Below are 19,634 nucleotides of genomic sequence, written 5' to 3'. Positions count from 1 at the left end.
ATTTCAACCCACAAAGATGGGAGATGGGCAGACCATGGTAGCAGCACTTGGGCAGGTGAAAACTGACTCAGCATGCCCTAGAGAGCTGAGAGTCACGCTGGCCTTGGGGAGTGGTGAGAATCAATCTCATCTATAGTGGAAGCCTCCAGAGGCTGAGGTGTGATGGCAGCAAGTACTTCTGGAAGTGAATGAGAAGAGAAGGGGACAACGTGAAGACTGGTTAAAAACTGTTTAAGAAAAAAAATAAAAGTAAAAATAAAAAATAAAAACTGTTTAAGAAACAGATGCAGGGGACAGCCAGGGTGGCTCAGCGGTTTAGTGCCACCTTCAGCCCAGGGCATGATCCTGGAGACCCGAGATCGAGTCCCACATTGGGCTCCCTGCATGGAGGCTGCTTCTCCCTCTGCCTGTGTCTCTGCCTCTCTCTTTCTCTATCTCTCATGAATAAATAAATAAAATCTTAAAAGAAAAGAAAGAAAGAAACAGATCCAAGGGCTCCTGGCTGGCTCAGTCCATGGAGCATGAGGCTCTAGACCTTGGGGTTGTGAGCTTGAGCCCCATACTCAGTGTAGAGATTCCTTAAAATGAGATCTTAGAAAAAGGAAATGGATCCCTATATCCCCTCCTTCACTTTATGCTGGTGGGAGACTGCCTCTCTGCAACCCCAGAAAAAAAATCAAAAGTTTTTTGTTTTTGTTTTCTTTCTCTCAGGAGGGACTAAAACAGGGTTTCTGCCACTGGGAAAACCAGCCACAGAGATAGAGACACTGCTTTGAGAACAGGGGAAATAAAGCAATATGCACATTAAATACTAAGACCCCAGCCCTATTTCTTCCAGGACACTGGCCACTGGGCCTTTGTCCTCCTGGCTAGATATTGGGAAAATCTCCACTGAATATCTTCAGCCCAGAGAGGAAAGACCTATGGAGTGTGATATCGGATTCCTGCCACCAACTCTCCGAACAGACAGGCCCGACTATGACGTCCTCAGGTGTCAAGAGGCAAGCACCTGTTCAGAGAGAGAACAGGCCTTTTGTCCCTCACTCTTAAACATGAGCAGCACCACGGGTTATATGCTGAGGAAAGCCTCCAACAGGAGCATGGAAACCAAGCAAACAACCGGAAATAGAGAAAGTGCAGGGAGAAGAAGACTTAAAAAAAAAACTATCAATAATTTTCCCAGATAAACAAGAAAAATACCTGTATCCACGAAACAAAACAGAATGCCATAAAAGGTAATATGCTAGGGTGCCTGGGTGGCTCAGTCGGTGAAGTGTCCGACTTGATTTCAACTCAGGTCATGATCTCAAGGTCATGAGACCTTGTTGGGCTCCATACTGGGGGTGGAACCTGCTTGAGATTCTCTCTTGAGATTTCCTGTGCCCCTTCCTCCCCAAAAAAAGTAATATGCAGAAAATAAAATAGAGCTCCTGAGAAATAAAAATGTAAAAGCATAAATAAAATTCCCACTAGCAGAGTTGGATGACACAAGAAAGTCCAACATTGAGTAATAAAGAGTTCCAGAAAAAGAGAACAGAAAACAGGGGAAAAAAAAAAAAAAACATAAGGGAGGAAATAATTAAAAGAATTTTCTTTTTAAGGACGCTCTCTGCCCAATGTGGTGGGACTTGAACTCATGACTGCGAGTCACACTCTCCAGTGACTGAGCTGGGCAGGCTTCCCACACCTGAAGGACAGGGGTTTTCAGACTGAGAAGCCTTCCAGCTGCTCGGCCTAATGGATAAAAATAGATTCGCACCATCGGGAAATTTCAAAAGGCTGGAGACAGAGATCCTACGAGCTTCTTCCTCCAAAGACAAAACACAGTCAGGAAAGAATGGCTGCAAACTTCATAACGGACACACTGGAAGCTCAATTACGGTGCAGTGAGGCCTTCAAAACTCTGAAGGAAAAATACTTCCAACCTGGAATTTGACACCCCATTTACCAAGTGGGCGAGGAGAATGAAGACCTTTTCGGCCGTGGGGGTTCTCAAGACATTTCTGTTATGAGCACCTTTGCACAGGAAGCTACTAGAGACAGATGCCTGGGTGGCTCAGTGGTTGAGCGTCTGCCTTTGGCTCAGGGCATGATCCCAGAGTCCTGGGGTTGAGTCCCACATCGGGCTCCCTGCATGGGAGCCTGCTTCTCCCACTGCCTGTGTCTCTGCCTCTCTGTGTGTCTCTCGTGAATAAACAAATAAAATCTTAAAAAAAAAAAAAAAAAAAAGGAAGCTACTAGAGAGGGGGTGTTCCATCAAAAAACAGATTAAATGGTGCAAGAGAAACACCTGCAGAACACACAGCCTACAGCAGGAGGGTGGGCCAGGCCCTGGGTGGGGAATTCCAGGTGGGCGGTGGGGCCCTCCCCTCAGCTGCTCCCCCTCCCCAGTTCCCCCCAAGCCCCTCCCCCAGGGTCTGGTTCAGAACTAGAGGCCTTTAGGAGGTACATCAGCAAGAATTTGAAATCCATGGTGTATCTGATGTGTCCAGACTTTTTTTTTTTTTTAAGGATTTTTATTTATGTATTCATTAGAGACACAGAGAGAGAGGCAGAGACACAGGCAGAGGGAGAAGCAGGTTCCATGCAGGGAGCCTGATGTGGGACTTGATCCCAGGACTCCAGGATCACGCCCTGAGCCAAAGGCAGATGCTCAACTGCTGAGCCACCCAGGCGTCCCTATGTGTCCAGACTTTTGAGAAGAGATGGAAATAGTAGGAAATTGCGGCTGATTTAGTGAGAACGTAGAAAACCAATCAAACAAAAAAAACTCAAAAGTAGTTAACAACTCAGGGAAAACAGAATGTTATGCGTAAGAGAAAAAAATACTCGTGGCTCAGATGTAAGCGATATGTGAACACCGAATATGAATACAACAGAAATGATCATGCAACACTACTGGGGTGATGGGAATTTGGGGGACAGTGCAGCTGAGATGGACAGAGGAAGAGCAAAATGTATATATACTCCAGAAGGTTCTGTCAATGGATAATGTCCACAACGAAGAAATCAAGACGCAGCCATAAAAGTATGTTGCTTAGAAATATGGAATTAAATCACTAAAATTTACTTAAAATACTCTGCATGTTGAATGTTGTCTCTGGAGAGGCAAGAGAAGAGGGCCGGGACCATCGTCTTGGATGAAAACTCATAGAACTCTGTTTCTCTGAACCATGTGCATTGGTGACTTGACAGCAGCGACAAAACTTGGTGCACAAAGTGGAGTGTCTGCAACTCCTGGTCGATTCTTCATTGGCTTTGAATGTGGGTCTGTTAAGGACCCTCTTTGATTTACCTGTTGAAAAATGTGTATGTATGTAATCAACGCCCAGAAACTGGCCACCAACCTTTCCCACTGACCCGTTATGCTCCCTGCCTTGCCCAACACTAACTAGGTATCCACGGTCCTGAAAACTGTTCTGTGTATATATGGTTTTTTCACATCTGTATGTACTCCTTTAAAAAAAAAAAAGATTTATTTATTTATTTATGATAAACAGAGAGAGAAAGAGGCAGAGACACAGGAGGAGGGAGAAGCAGGCTCCATGCCGGGAGCCCGACATGGGACTCGATCCCGGGACTCCAGGATTGCGCCTGGGCCAAAGGCAGGCACTAAACCGCTGAGCCACCCAGGGATCCCCCCTGTATGTACTCCTGAAAATATACTGGTCATTCTTAGCTGTTCCTTTTTTTAACGATATTTATTTATTCATTTATTTATTCATGAGAGACACAGAGCACGAGAGAGAGGCAGAGACACAGACAGAGGGAGAAGCAGGCTCCATGCACGGAGCCTGATGTAGGACTCGATCCTGGGTTTCCAGGATCACAACCCAGGCCGAAGGCGGCGCTAAACCACTAAGCCACCTGGGCTGCCCCTCAGCTGTTTCTAACTTTATCAAAGGGTATCGAGCTCAATGCCATTTTTTTTTAAGATTTTATTTATTGATTCATGAGAGACAGAGAGAGAGAGAGAGAGAGGCAGAGACACAGGCAGAGGGAGAAGCAGGCTCCATGCAGGGAGCCTGACATGGCACTTGATCCTGGGTCTCCAGGATCACACCCTGGGCTGCAGGTGGCACTAAACCGCTGAGCCACCTGGGCTGCCCTCAATGCCATTTTTTTTCCCACTCAGTGGTATATTCCTTAGATTTATCCACACTGAACGTTGTCTGTTATTTTTTTCTATTTTGAAATTCCTTTGGACGAATCTACTACAGTTTATCTGTCCATTCTCCTGCAGATGAGCATCTGAACTGCTCGATTTTTGCAGCTATGCACAAGGCTGAGGTGTTCTTTCTCCACGTCTTTAAGCACGCACACACAATGGCTTCTCTTGTGTGCGCATTCGGGAGTGGAAATAATGGGTCACAGAATATGGGGAAGACAGGCCTGACAACATGCTGCCAAACAGATTTCCAAAGTAGCAGAAGTGACCACAACCTTCCAGCATCTGGTGCTGCTGTTGGGCTTCTTAATTTTGCCTGTTGGACGAGTATGCGTAGTCTCTCACTGTGGTCTCAATTTGAGTTTTGCTGATCACTAATGAGATTGAGTATCTTTTCACGTGTGTTGGCCGTGTTTTCTTTTTCTTATGTGAAACTCTTGTTCATGGATTTTGCCCATTTTTCAATTGGGTTGTTTGTCCTTTACTGATTTGTAAGTGTTCTTTGTATATATAGTCTTGATGTATTAGGTTGGTTTTCATGAATAATTTGAAAAAACAAATAAACATACCAAAAAATAAAGGTTAAGTGAATTTGGAGTGAGAAAACTGGAAGCTTCCAAATTGGAACATAAAGTCAGGGTAGGACCAGGGTGTGTTGGGGTGACAAAAGCATGCCAGGCTGGAGCCTAGACTATTCACAGCTGGCTACCTATCTTATGTCTCCAGACTGACCCTTTTCCCTACAAATTCACAGGGGGCCTGGCTCAGCTCCCCACAATGCCCAAGGAAATGTGTGGGGGTGAAGGAATGAATGACTAGGTGAATGAATGAAGCCCCAAGCCATAGGTAATGTGGTGACAGCAATGCCTTTGCATCCCCACAGAAGCCACCATCAGCCTCCTCCTGTAGGGCCATTCTGCTGCCCCACTTGGGGGGATGCTATCTCTCCTGGGAGGGAGTGAACCCACTAGGGCTCTATCTTATCAGACCAGGAAAGAGCCCTGACCCCAGAACAAGATGAAATGTGGACAGTCGCATTCACTACAGCACTGCTGGTGTCATCGAGAATGAGGAGACCTAAGGACCCACCAGGAGTGGACTGGTCCAGGAACTTATGGCCCAGAAGTACGGCAAGCTGGTGTGCTGGCATCACAGAGTGCAACAGATCTTTGTGCCCAATGTAAAAGGGATCCCCAGGTGCTCCATTTTGTAAGGTACAAAATGGCACACAGGGGATGGTGTGATTTGTGTGCCGGGAACAGCTCTGCATTGTGCTTGAAAGTTATACAGAGAGAATACCACTGGAAGAATATGTACACAATTGGTCATATTTTTTGTCTCTAAGAAGAAAATTGGGAGGGACGCCTGGGTAGCTCAGCGGTTGAGCGCCTGCCTTCGACTCAGGAAGTGATCCTTCAGTCCCAGGATTGAGTCCCACATCGGGCTCCCTGCAGGGAGCCTGCTTCTCCTTCTGCCCCTGTCTCTGCCTCTTTCTGTGTCTCTCATGAATAAATAAAATCTTTAAAAAAAAGAAGAAGAAGAAGGAGAAGGAGAAGGAGAAGGAGGAGAAGGAGGAGAAGGAGGAGAAGGAGAAGGAGAAGAAGGAGAAAATTGGGGCAGCTAGGAGAGAGAGGTGCCATGGAGACCAATTTTCTCAAAATCACCTTTATCTCTTAAATCTTGTATCATATGCATATACTAATTACTTATCTGAAAAATTGAACTGAGTTGTTAAATTGGCGATGTGGGCCTACAGGGATCTTGAGGGGCTCTGGCCCTTCCTGGTCTGAAAGGGACAGGGTCTCTCCCCTGAGAGGTGAGGAGCTGTGGCCACACAGAACGTGCAGAGCAGAGAGAAGAATCCCAGGGCCTCCAGGGCTATCCCACATGGGGCACACCCACAGCAGGGGCCACACTGTGCCATCTCCCCTGACCTGGCAATCCCAGGCCTCTCCATTTCCATGTAGCCGCCTGGTGAAGCTTCCAGAAGTTCACCTCTGCTCACATTTCCTTCCTGTCCAAACCCTTTAATTTTTTTTTCATTTATTTATGATAGTCACACAGAGAGAGAGAGAGGCAGAGACATAGGCAGAGGGAGAAGCAGGCTCCATGCACTGGGAGCCTGACGTGGGATTCGATCCCGGGTCTCCAGGATCGCGCCCTGGGCCAAAGGCAGGCGCTAAACCGCTGCGCCACCCAGGGATCCCATCCAAAACCTTTAATGGCTCCCACAGTCAACCAACTAAATATAAATTCTGGGGACTTGGGCTCATGCATTAGCTTTTTTTTTTTTTTTTCCTTAAGTAAGTTCTCCACCCAACATGGGGCTTGAACTCACGACCATAGGATCCAGAGTCACATGCTCTATGGACTGAGCCAGCCATACTAAATACTTCTTATTTTTTTAATTTTTCACTTCTTATTTTTTAAATTTTTCAACTGACTCTAATATAGAGTTCAAGTGGAAAGTCATTGCCTTGGAGCCATGCTGTCCAAGAAACCCTCTGTGATAACAGAAATGTTCCACATCTGTGATGTCTGATACAGGGGCCACTAGCCACGTGAGGCAACCAGGCTCTTGAAGTGTGGCCTGAATGAACGAGGAACTGATTATTTAATTGTGCTTAATATTTAAGTTTCAATACTCAATTTAAGTATTAAGTATTCAATAGTCAATTTAAGTTTCAATACTCACACATATTGGACAGTATAATCTTAGAATATGAATCCACTGATTGTCACTTTTTATAAAACAGAGCCCTCTTTTATTTTTTTTTCAGAGCCCCCTTTTTTATTTTTTTTAAAGATTTATTTATTTATGATAGACATAGAGAGAGAGAGAGAGAGAGAGAGAGAGAGGCAGAGACACAGGAGGAGGGAGAAGCAGGCTCCATGCCGGGAGCCCGACGTGGGACTTGATCCCGGGACTCTAGGATCGCGCCCTGGGCCAAAGGCATGCGCTAAACCACTGAGCCACCCAGGGATCCCCCAGAGCCCTCTTTTTAAAAACTATTTCTGTAGGGGTACCTGGGTTGTTGGCTCAATGATTGAACGTCTGCCTTTGGTTCAGGTTGTGATCCCTCGGTCCTGGGATCAAGTCCGCACATCTGTCTCCCCACAGGAGCCTGCTTCTCCCTCTGCCTATGTCTCTGCCTTTCTCTCTGTGTCTCTCATGAATGAATAAATAAAGTATTTTTTTAAAAAAGAAAAATTCTATCTACATCATTTGCCAAAAGCAAGATTCAAACCAGCTTCCTTGATATGCAAACCCAGGTGGTTTCCACTAGACCACACTGCCCCTTCCCCAGCATCCTGAGCACCAGCCCTCCTGCTGTGCTATTACTCCTCCTTCCCCGTCCTCTTGACCTTGCTCCTCTGGGAGACAAGCTTCAGGACCCTAGAGCCAGGTCTGCCCCCCCAAACTCCCTGACTTCTGTTCTGATCTCCCTCCCACACAGAAGTTGAACCAAACACCAGGATCAATGGAATTCTTTCACGGAGACATTTGTGAATTGGAATCTGGGGGCCTGTGACCTGACCTGTGTGATTTATTTATTTATTTATTTATTTATTTATTTATTTATTTATTTATTTATGAGAGACACACACAGAGAGAGGCAGAGACACAGGCAGAGGGAGAAGCAGGCTCCCTGGGGTCTCCAGGATCACGCCCTGGGCTGAAGGCAGGCGCTAAACCTCTGAGCCACCCGGGCTGCCCTGACCTGTGTGTTTTAGATCTTACTACTCAAATGGTGGTCCAAGGTAGAAGCAGCACCTTGGGGGTTGTTAGAAATGCATCCATCCCATGTCTATTGAGTTTTTTTTTTTTTTAAGATTTTATTTATTCATGAGAGACACAGAGAGGCAGAGACATAGGCAGAGGGAGAAGCAGGCTCCATGCAGGGAGCCTGATGTGGGACTTGATCCTGGGACCCCAGGATCACACCCTGGGCCGAAGGCAGGTACTCAACTGCTGAGCCACCCAGGAGTCCCCTACCGAGTTTTTTTTTAAGAGGATTCCCAGATGATTTGTTTGCACACTCAAATCTGCAGAGCATATAAGTTAGGTCTGACTCCCAGGGGAAGTAGGCTTATGCCTGGCCACCCGTGTAACTGACCCTCTGCACCTGGCTTGGTTGTTAGGGCCAGCTGTGAGGTGGCTGAGGATGTTATTGTAAGGAGAACTTGGATATTAAATTGCAACCAAGGCCCAGGAGATTATTGCAACAAAGGGAACCCTGCTCCTTTTATTGCAACCAGCATCTGCATGATGGACTAAGTGACAGGCCCAAGAGATTTGTTGAAGAATTGTGAAGCCTTTCTGTGGCCTCCCAACAGGCTGTTATGATGCAACAGAGTGGAGAAATGGATAGGGCTCTGGGTTTTAACTGGACCAGGGTGCACTAAATTGGGAAAACACTTTAAAACATGTTTGTCGCATGGGACACCTGGGTGGCTCAGTGGATGAGCATCTGCCTTCTGCTTAGGGAGTGGGATCGAGTCCCAATTGGGCTTCCTGCATGGAGCCTACTTCTCCCTCTGCCTAGGTCTCTGCCTCTCTGTCTTTCATGAATAAATAAAATATTTTTAAAAAAAAGAAAAACGTTTGTTGGATATTTATAACACTGGCCTGGACACTTGAAGGAAACTTATCGTGGCACCAGATTTACTGAAACACATTTAGGAATTTGTGACAAGATCCTTTGCTAACAATAATCATAACTAAGGAAAGTAGTAGCCTGAGAGAAACCAGAGGATCACACTGACAACATTTCAAACTGGAATGCCTCGCAGAGTAAACACCAACTGGAATCTAGCAGCTCTGTTGCAACAAGTTTAGATTCCTATTGAAACCAATTGACAAGTCTGTGGCTGAGGCCATGCACGGTTCTTTTATTGCAACAGGAGTGCCCCTCTGTGCCAGCAGTGCCTGTGCACAGGCCAGAGAGACTCCAATCATAGGGGGAATTACGTGGAGAGGCCACACTGTTATAAAGGCAAAAGTTGTGAAATGCATTGCCATAAGGACATAATGTATAAGGACAGCCAACTGCTATGGAGGGAGGAGGGCCTGGAACAGCTGCAGGCTCAGCTAACAAATAACCATCTCTCGTCTCAGACCTGGCAGGGCGGGCAGGTTATCCCCTTACCACTTAGGAAACTGACTCAGGAAAGCTCAAGGGGTCCGAATTGTCAGAAGGTGGACCTGGGCCTTTGGGCTGCATCCCATCTCTGCTTCCTTGCAGGGGGACTTTGCATACGCTTTGAAATCAGGAAACCAGTGGGAAGAAAAGCATGTGTATTTTACCTATTCAAATCCAGAACACCCAGTGCAAAATATTAAGGATCTGGAAGTGCTGCAAGAGATCCAAGTATCTTATTTCTAAGAGACCGTTGGTCTCTGGATTTGAGCAAATCCAAGATGAGCAGGACGGCAAAACAAAGAAATAATTACGGTAAATGTTTGGCTTCGTGGGAAGAGACCCGAGTTCCAGCTCTGACTCCAAACACTTGCCAACACAGAACAGCAGCTAAAAGGTGGTCCGTGGAACCCAGCGCGAGCGCTCGGTTCTCTCGGGCCCAGCTCTAGGCACCACCTCTGTGAAGCCCTCCCGGATTCCGCCCCAGTTCCATCCAACCCCCGCTCCCAGGAACTGTAGTGCGGGTTCCCAGGCTTCGCGGCTCTGTGCACGGGCGGCCTGGGGTTTACTGGCTTTGTGCGGTGCACCGCTCATCCTTGAGGGCTTAGCGCGTGGCGAGCCCGGGAGCAGCCCCAGGACGCGACCGCTTCGTGCCTCGAGCCCTCGGACACCCGGCGGCTCCCCGACTCGAGCGTCTCCCTCCCGGCCGAGGCCGTCCGCACGTCGGGCCCCGCAGGGCGGGGAGCGCCCGCGTCCACACCAACCCCGGGGCCGCGGCCACCCCGCGTGCGGGCACCCCCCGGGCCAGGGGAGGGGCGCCAGGCCGCTCCGTCCAGCCCGGCGCCGGCTCCTCCCGCCGGCCGTGCGGGCGGGCGCCCCCCGACAGCAGCACACAAAGCCCGCTCGGCGCGCTCGGCGCTCGACTCCTCGCGCCTGTGCCGCCGCGCGCCGCCGGGAGGCCCCGGGTTGGGCGTCGGGCCGCGGCAGGCCCGGGGCGTCGAGCGCCGCGCGCATCGAACCGGCGCGGGAGGGGGAGGGGAGCGGGGGAGGAGGGGGAGGGGGCCGGCGGGGGAGGAGGAAGAGGCCTCGCGCCGAGGAGGGAGCAATTGAATTTCAAACACAAACAACCGCACGAGCTCGCAGCACCGCGCCGCCGCCTCCGCGCCCGCCCCGTCCGAGCGGCGGGGGCGCACACCGTGGCCGCGCCGGAGCTGGGGCCGGGGGCCGCCATCGAGGCGGGGGCTGCGCGAGGGCCGGAGCGCAGCGGCGCCGCCACCGCCGCGCGCGCAAACTTGGGCTCACGCTCGCCGGCGCGGCGCGGAGCCCGGGGCGCCCGGAGCCCCGCCATGTCGCGCTCCAACCGGCAGAAGGAGTACAAGTGCGGGGACCTGGTGTTCGCCAAGATGAAGGGCTACCCGCACTGGCCGGCCCGGGTGAGCAGCGCGGCCCGCCGCCCGGGCCCGGGCTGGGTTGCGTAACACCCGGGAGGGCGCAGAGGGGGCGCGGGCGAGGGGCGGCCGGGTCCCAGTCCCGACCCGCCGCGAGCCCCGGCGCCCCCCGCCTGTTACATAATGGTGGGGGCGGGGGCCCGGCGAGCGCGGCGTCCGCCCCTGCCCCCACCCCGAGCGCGGCGGCCTGGGGCGCGCGCGGGGCCTGGCCGGGGACCCCCTGGAGAGCGCCGCTGTCGCCTCTGGCCGCCGCCCCCGCTCAGACCTTCCGCGGACCGCGCGGTGGCGGGAGGGTCCTGGGCCGGGGAGGGCTGCGTGGAGGCGGAGTTCGCTCCTGTAAAACTTTGGTGTGGGGCGGCCGCAAGAGGTCTGAAGTTGGGAGGGTCGCCGAGCGCTCGGGGCGGCGGGGGAAGGGGGCTGGCTGCCTGGCTCGGGACTTGCCGCCAGGACCTCGGGCTCTGCGGCCCCGCGCAAACATCCCTCCATATGCTGGCGATTCAGATTGGGGGCTGCGGGGTGCGGGACCCCCGGGAGGCCGGGAAGACTGCCCAGGCCGCCTCTTCCTGGTGTGTGGGGGGGTGGGCTCCTTCTCCTCCCTCCACCGTGGCCCAGCCTGCCATGTGGTGGAGTTAGCCCGCCAATATCAGCGCCCCCCCACCCCAGCACCTGGCCAGGTGGGAGGGTGGAGCCCAGGGCCCGGCCTGCTGTGTTCATCAGGTCTCCCTAAGGACTGGGTCGGCTCCTGGAAGGACGGAGGGGGGAGGGAGGCTGCTGGAGGAGGTTGGGGGTGTCACAGGGGGCCGTGTTTTTGGCAACTTACTGCAAAGTTGTTCTGGAGAGGCCTTTGAAATTGGGTGCGGGTATGACTCTGTCCCCTAGAGGTAGGACTCAGGGGAACCAAATAGGGCTGAGAGCGGTTTACCGAGTTGAGGGGCCGTGCAGAACTGCCTCTAGACTGTAGGTCGCTCTCCACGCGAGTCCCAGCGTCTTTATCTGGTCCAGACGTTGTGCTGGGCCTGGTTCAGGCTGCCAGGCCAACTTTTGGGGCTACTTAGGCCACTTCGTCACTCGATACCCTCTCCTGAAGAGTGTGATTAATTCCCTATCTCTTAAGCTCCTTCCCTGAAACTTCTACATGTCCAGCCTCTCTGAGTGGGAACAGGTACAGAGAGAAGTGCGGCTCTCCCAGCATCCAGGGCTTCCTAAGGGCCTGGGCCGCGTGCTGGGGGGAGCAGTGTGAGGACACAGGCACTTTGCCATGTGTGTGCATGCTATATGTGGTCTGTGAACACTCGTGTACTTTACCCTGCACCTTTGATCCATCTGGCTTCTCAGCCCAGATGCCCAGGCCTGCCGGGCAGGGCAAGAACTGAACCCAGGTCTCTACCACTCCTATCTCCTGGGCGTGGGACAAAGTTCGAGGCTGGCCCAGTGGCCCAGGACCCCGGGAGGGGGTGTAGCTGGAATGTAGGTTGCAGGGAAGAGAGAAGAGGGAGGGGGCGCAGACCTTCAGGGAGAGGCAGCACATGGGACTGGGGATGCCCAAATGTCTTCACTGTCACCCTCAGCCTCCAGGACAGAAGGGTGGGACAGGGAGGCAGTGTCTTCCTTTCAAGGCCTGGACCTTTTAGATAGAAGTAGGCTTGGCAGGGGAGTCCGACTGGATCTCAAGGAGGATCTCACCCTTTGCTTGTGCTCCAGCTTTTGTGACATCTGGGGAATGGGACCCCAAGGCTCCTATCTCCCAGGTAGAATCCCCCCTGAATGCTGAAAGTACCGACAAATGCGAGCCTCCTCACCATGCCTGGGTGCTGTCTCAACCCCTAGAGTGGCAGAATCTGAAGGGGCCCGGCCCCTCCTGAGACAGCTCCTTGACTGCCCCTCTGATCAAATAGAATCCTCAGCTATGGTGAGGGCCACTGTGTGGACTTTGCCTCCCCAGCCCCACTTCTGGGGAGGATGGCTGACTGAGAGACTGGAGAGCTCAGTGCCTGGAGAGCCCAGCCAGAGAGGCCACGTGGTAGGCAAGACCTGCCTGGGGAGAGCATGACTCCATCTTAACCTCCTCCTTCCCCTCTTCCTCCTGCTTGACTTCTTGGGGGATCTCCAAGCACTTAACAGTTCACCTTCAAGACTCAGGGCTGTTTTCCTCCCAGGTTCCTTCCTCCTCTCTGCTTCCTGTTTCACAATCCCAGAAAACCTGAGCAGTCAGAGGGCCTCACCCAGCTTTACTCCCTCTGCCCCCCCACCCCCCATGTCCCGGCACCACCTTCTCCTTTCTGCCACTTAGGCTTGCCACACTTTCCCGGCCCCAACTGTCTCCTGCCCCAGATTTTCCGGTTCCTGGGTCAGGTTGGGCCTGGCTCTGGGTGTGGTGGTCAGAACCCTGGCTGGCAGTCTGAGCAGGCTTAGCCTTCCCTGCTGCCTTCCTATTGTGTGGGCAGGCGGCCCTGGGCTCCGCTTTGGTTTGAGGCTGGGGAAAGGTGTTCAGTCCTCCCCTGTTCTTCACCTGGGAGCTTCAGTTCCCTCATCAGACCTCTGGCGGGGGGTGGTGGCTGTGGGCTCAGGGATTTTAGTTTCGTTAGCTGGGGTCGGAATGATGGAGCCAGGCAGATGCAGAGGGTTTGGCGAGGAGTATGGACTGGCCCTGTCCTGGGAGAGTTGGCCTTCCTAGATTCCTGGAGTGGCTGAGAAGTAGAGCCCCCTCCCCCGTTGGCCATTAGGGGGGGTGGTGTACAGTGGGGTCCCTAGCACTCCTCTGGCCCCACCCTGACCCACTTAGCTTTGACTCACTTGTTCTGAGTCACAGCCTGGATATAAAGGCACCGCCTGGGAGACATATGTCTGTATTGGGGGTACAGGCCTCCCCTGAGACCTCATGTCCTCTATGTGGAAGAAGAACCGCCCTTCACTTCAAAATGCAAGAAATGACATTTCCTTTGTAGCTTGAAGGATGGAAGGGATTTCTCCCATTTTGAGATGAGAGGCTGGGACTTGAATTAAGTGAAGAGTGTACTCTCCTGGCACTTCCCCCACAGGTACCTGCAGTCCAGGTGAGGCAGGAGCAGGACTGACTCTCTCCCGGTAGATGCCCATCTACCCAGGCCCCTGGCTTCCCTCTTCCTCCAGACCCACCCTTTATTTGGCGAGAAGTCAGCAGGGCGGGTATATCTGGCGTGTGGTTCTATTTTTAATTCTCATCCATTCTTTTGTTTCTCTTCCACCCCTGAGGCTGGGCAGCTGGTGGCCTCCTGGGTCCCTGTCACACCATTCAGCTGCCTCTGACCGCCTTCCACAGTTCCCCATGGCCTTGTGGTTGGAGCAGCCCTGGCCATGGCAGTGCTCCTGGAGAGACCTTCTCACCCTTCCTTTTGACCCTCACCTGCCCCACCCCCCTTCTCCTGAGCCTCAGTTTTCTGACTTTCACCCCTTGAGCATGTTAATGTCCTGTCGGGGGTTTGGGCTCAGGTGCGCGCCAAGAATGCAGAGCTCAAGGTTCCCTGCTGTGCTCCCAGCAAGACCCTTGGCTCCCCACCCCTGTGGCTGGTTCGTGGGGCCGAAATCCACAGAGAAGAGGCCTCAGGAAGGGCATCTGCTATTGTTGTACCGAGCCTGTCTTCTGGGACCTCTAAACCCTGGAGGCTCTCATTTTGTTTTTTGCTTGCCCCCCCCCGAGAGGTCTCACAAGACCCAGGTGTCCTGGCCGAGGCCTGACTCCTCCAGCTGCACCCTAGGTTTGGCTTCCCAGAGAAAGGCCTGGGCCCTCCAGCCCTAGCTGTGGTTTCAAGCACAGCCTGGGTCCCAGGTGCCAGACTCCGGGCTCAGGGGTGGGGTGTGTTAGTGTCCCCTCCTCCCCAATCTGGAGAGAGGGCCTGGGGGGAGGGGTGGTCACATTCCTGATTGCTGAGTGGCCCCGGGGGCGGGGTGGGTTGTCATGGCGATGGGGATCCTGTTTGTGGGGGGAACTGCGTGCCTTTCCACCCCCTGCTAACACACCCCAACCTCCTGGTCATGGGGAGGGCCCAGTTGGTGCTGGGCCTTCCTGGGGGGAGGGGCCGAACTTCTGTCCCCAGAGGCCACAGGGCAAGGGGGGAGGTGCCCAGGAACCTGCAGATTCCATGCCTGGAGCAAGATGCCCCTCAGATTCCTGCCCAGGGCCCCGCCCCGCCTCCTGGGCGTGCCTCAGCTCTGGCCCATCCACCCAGGCTCTCAGGTCAGGCTCCGTGTTCCAGTCCCTGCTCCTCACGGCCATGGTCTGCTGTGTCCTATCTGCGCCTGGGGCCCCAGTCAACATGGCCACCTGGCCCGTGTCCGGCGAGAAGCCAGGCTGCTAGGCTGCTGGGCTGCTGCAAGTGTTGCTGGGACTTGTAGTCCTTTCCACTCCCCCAGCTCTGCTGGGCCTCTCCAGGGCTCTGGGGAGGCTGTGGGGGCCCCTGCCTGTCCATGAGCACACACCTCTGCACCTTCCCCACCATGGCTCTCCTTGTGCCCCCAGGACGTGGCAGGCAGGGAGTCAAGTCAGGATACCAGCTCAGAGACCCTTGCTGACTTCCCCTGTCATTTGGGGGATGTTTCCTTATCTGTGAAACGAGAGCATCTGACTATATCAAGAGGCTTTCAAAGCTTTCCCCAGAGACGTTTGGCGTTGCTTTGGAGGGGGGTGTTGGATAGGCAGCACCTTGGCCGTACCTGCCAGAGAGTCCACCTAGGCAGTGCTCGGTGCTGATGTGGGTGACTGTAAAACACACTCTGCTGGAGAGGTGCGGAGACTTCTGAGGGGGTGGGGTGGGGGAGGTCACGGGAGTGAATGAGCGTGGGAGACCGGAGACCAGTGTGGTCGAGGTGGACAACTGGCACTGTGGGTGGTACAGCAGGCCAGGTGATGGCCATTTACTCTCTACCCTGTGGTTTCAGTACCATGACACTCTCCATCTTACAAATGAGGTCACTGAGGTAGAGGATGGTTGAGTAAGTAGCCCAAGGTCATCCAGATATTGGTGGCGGCGTGGGCATTCAGGCCTTGATGCTTGAGAGGAGACGTGAGTGGGTGGGCCCTCTAGTCATGAGCCGAAGCCGCAAGGTTTCAAGCAGGGAGCACGGAAGGCAGCGCTGAGGGCACAGTGGCTTGTAGGCGGGCTGTAGTCCAGCGGGAGTGGAGGGAAAAGGTGACTGGTTGGGCTAGGGTGAGGGCTAGGACCTGGGTGTGTGGGCAGGCAGAATGGGTGCTGTCTAGCACCTAGAGGAGAGATGCTGACGCTGGTTTCCAGTGGGCTTCATGTCTGACTTCCAACAAAGTTTTCCTGCTTAGAAGGGTTTAAAAACTATCATGGTGATCTGGGACTCTCCCAGTCTGGTTTTACAAGTATCTTGGAGGGCAGCCTTGGCCCCAGTTTGGTGACTTCAGGACTCCACTCACTCCTGTCCCTACTCTTGCTCCCAGATTGATGAGATGCCGGAGGCCGCCGTGAAGTCCACAGCCAACAAGTACCAAGTCTTTTTTTTCGGGACCCATGAGACGTGAGTGAGGGGCTGGAGGTGGGGAGGGCCAGAGGTGGTGCCGGCACGCCTTCCCCTCGGCACCCCTTCCCCTCGGGTCACGCAGCTCAGGCAGTGAGGGCTCCAGAGCACAGTCTCCCATCTCTCACCAGGGCATTCCTGGGCCCCAAAGACCTCTTCCCTTACGAGGAGTCCAAGGAGAAGTTTGGCAAGCCCAACAAGAGGAAAGGGTTCAGCGAGGGGCTGTGGGAGATCGAGAACAACCCTACCGTCAAGGCCTCGGGCTATCAGGTGAGCAGCCACGACCCCAGAGAGCCCCTGGAGAGCAGGTGTGGCCACTGGCTCCGGAGCAGGCGTGCACCCACTGGGGATGCTGAGCCGGCAGGAGCTCCTGGGGTGGGGGTGGAGGGGCCTGCAGGAAGGGCTGGGAGGGTGGGGGGTGGAGGGGGGCAAGGACAGGAGGACGGAGGCGGTAAGTGGAGACAGCCCTTTCCCCTTTTCTGAGGCCCCGGGTGAGCGTAGGACTTGGCCTTAACTCTTTCCACAAAGGCTTCCAGGAGGAGGTGCTCGTGAGCCGGGCAGGATGAGGCGGGAGGGTGGGGGGCGGGGGTTGGCGGGGAAGGGTCCCAGCTCCCTCTGGGAGAAGTTGACCCGAGGTTTTGCCTCCTGCTCCAGCCCTCCCCCCTCCTGCACAGAGCCCTGCCTGCCCGGCCAGTGGGTTTAGCCCGGGGCTAATCCGACAGAGGTGGGTCTCAATCACTCGTGAGACTGGGCACCTGGGTGGGGGCGGGGGCGAGGTGGGAGAAGGAAGGAGTGAGTGGCCGTGGGCGGGTCAGGGAGGGGCCCCACGGGCCACGCTGGTGCCACTCAGCCTCCACCGTCTCTGCACGCAGTCCACCCCGAAGAAGAGCTCTGGAGATGAGCCCGAGCCGGAGCCTGAAGCTGCGGAGGGCGATGGTGACAAGAAGGGGAACGCCGAGGGTAGCAGTGACGAAGAAGGGAAACTGGTCATTGACGAGCCAGCCAAGGAGAAGAATGAGAAGGGGGCACTGAAGAGGAGAGCAGGGGAGCTGCTAGAGGTAAGTGACTACCGCCTGGGCCCTGGGTGGGGGTGGGGGGCAGTAGTGGCTCCTGTTGCTGCTGTGCTGCTGCTGCTGCTGCAGGGACATTCTAATCTGGGGGAGACCACCTCCCAGTGTGGGGTCCCCTGCTGAGAAGATGGGGCACAGACCCTTCAGCTGGCAGAGAGCTGGGGACAAGGACTGTGGGCATGGTCTGGAAGGAACCTCTGGGTGTGGGGGGGACTAGTTGGTGGCTGATGGCCTCCCTCCCCAGCCTCAGTGGCCTTGTCTTTGCCAATACCACCTAGGACTCTCCTAAACGTCCCAAGGAGGCAGAAGACCCCGAAGAGGAGGAGAAGGAAGTAGCCTCCTTGGAGGGTGAGAGGCCCCTCCCCGTGGAGGTGGAGAAGAACAGCACCCCTTCTGAGCCCAGCTCTGGCCGGGGGCCTCCTCAGGAGGAGGAAGAGGAGGAGGAGGAAGAGGAGGAAGAGGCTGCCAAGGAAGATGCTGAGGCCCCAGGCATCAGAGATCATGAGAGGTGAGGGAGCCCCCTGCCCTGAGGCAGCTGGACTGGGGCAGGGGGGGTAGGGGGGTGGGGGGTGGGCAGCCACCTGCGGAGAGGTGGCAGCAGAGGAGGAGGAGGAGGGCCTGCAGTGAGGCAGGGTGGGCTCTCCCAGGACACTGGTGCTGGCTGGGGTGTGGCCAGCCCTGGGGCCACACGGATAACCCTTCTCCCCTCCGCCCCTCCCCTGCAGCCTGTAGCCACCAATGTCTCAAGAGGAGCCCCTGCCCCGTTCCTGCTGCTGTCTGGGTGCTACTGGGGAAACTGGCCATGGCCTGCAAACTGGGAACCCCTCCCCCACTCCATCCTGTTCTCCTCTTCCACCTACTCTCCCCACTCCAAGCCCAGCTCCTGGAGATTGACCTGGATGGGGCAGGCTACCTGGTCCTCACCTCCATGTCGCCAGCACCCCTGTGATCTGAGTCAGGGCCATGTCTTCTGCTTCATGGGCTGAGATAAGGCCACTGGTGTCCTTCCCTGCCTGGAGTTAATTTCAGGGTATCCGAAGGGGCCTTGGACTGGCTGTTTCCATCTCCTAACGCCTCCTCCCTGCTCCCCAGCATTCTGGACCTCTGGGTTAGCTGGGATCAGACGTAGGAGTGGAAAGGATGGAGAATTCAACAGTGGGGTAGGCTTCTGGGCCTGAGAGAGGCCATCTCCAAATTGTAGAGGGGGGGTCTCAGGCAGGAGGACGTGTCTTCCTGCACTTCTGTCCCTTCCTCCCTTGCCTGTTATCCCAGCTGCCTAGATTCAGGGAAAGTGGGACAGCTTGTGGGGGAGGGCTCCCTCTGTACATCCTCGATGATGATTGACAGCACCCTTTCTTCCTTTTGCTGACCCCAAGCGTTCTGGGAGCTGTAATTGGTCATCAGAAGATCCAGGGCTCTGCAGGTGTTGGGGTGGAGGACCTGGGATGGGAGGGTTGGCTTCCCCCAGCGAGGCTGGGAGTGCCGAGGAGTAACCGTCCCCTCTGATCTCTGGCCAGAGATTGGATGCCCTGTGCCTCCTCCCCACCTGCTCAAGGCCAGCCTGCACTCACACGTCACCCAGACATAAAGGAAAAGACACATTTTTTAGGAAATGTTTTTAATAAAAGAAAATTACAAAAAAAAATTTTAAAGAACCCCATCCCTTTGTGTCCCCCCCCCCCCTCATTCCCCACTGCTGCCTCCATTTCTGAGGTGCCCTAGGAGGCTTCCCTCCATTTGGGGTCTGAGGACTTTTCTTTTTGTAGCTGGGGCTTTGGTGTTCCTTGTTGTGTCATTTCCCACTCACCTCCCCACCTGGTCTCCTGGGTGTTGTCACCAGACCTGAACCCGCGAGAGGACAGGGAACCAAGTGCCCTTCCCGCCGGCCTCTCGTGGCCTCTCTGCCTCCCTGTCTCCTGTCTCCCCTCTCCCTTGGGCTCTGATGAAAAATTGCTGACTGTAGGTTTGGGAGTTTAGTTCTTAGAACCGTAGACGATTTCAGTTCTAGGAAAATAAAACCCGTTGATTACTAGATGGAATCTTGACTGCTTCTTGGGGGTGGTGGTGGTGGTGGTGTCTGGGGGGTGTGAGGGGGCAGGAGATGCGGGGGTCTCCAGTCCCTTGTCGGCCTGAGGTGGGCCAGTGGGCAAAGTGCATGAAGCGTCTCCTTGTACTCATGCCAGCCGCTGGGGAGCAGTGCATACCCCCCAGTCACCTGGGGGCTTGCCCCCAGCAGTGGGGGTGAGCGGTGCCGGAGCCTGACCCCCACCCCCGACCCCAGGACACAATG

General features: G+C 54.5%; 1 protein-coding gene across 3 annotated transcripts; it reads left to right on the top strand.

Annotated features, from left to right (window-relative positions):
• Nucleotides 1-10,567: 10,567 nt before the first annotated feature.
• On the top strand, nt 10,568-19,376 carry HDGF (heparin binding growth factor). Of its 3 annotated transcripts, none has more exons than XM_072830012.1 (6): nt 10,568-10,742; nt 16,198-16,274; nt 16,406-16,544; nt 17,147-17,332; nt 17,623-17,852; nt 18,070-19,376. In XM_072830012.1, exons 1-6 carry the CDS (start codon nt 10,656-10,658, stop codon nt 18,074-18,076), a joined length of 726 nt encoding a protein of 241 aa, XP_072686113.1. In that variant the 5' UTR covers nt 10,568-10,655; the 3' UTR covers nt 18,077-19,376. The 3 variants fall into 3 exon arrangements, with proteins under 3 accessions (XP_072686113.1, XP_072686116.1, XP_072686114.1); XM_072830015.1 differs by lacking the exon at nt 10,568-10,742 and adding an exon at nt 10,998-11,124; XM_072830013.1 differs by lacking the exon at nt 10,568-10,742 and adding an exon at nt 14,864-14,970.
• Nucleotides 19,377-19,634: the final 258 nt, after the last annotated feature.

The sequence above is a fragment of the Canis lupus genome, chromosome 6 (assembly GCF_048164855.1).
Source record: "Canis lupus baileyi chromosome 6, mCanLup2.hap1, whole genome shotgun sequence".
Classification (NCBI taxonomy): Eukaryota; Metazoa; Chordata; class Mammalia; order Carnivora; family Canidae; genus Canis; species Canis lupus.
The sequence above is the reverse complement of the archived record's forward strand: the minus strand, read 5'-3'. Positions and strand labels throughout refer to the sequence as shown.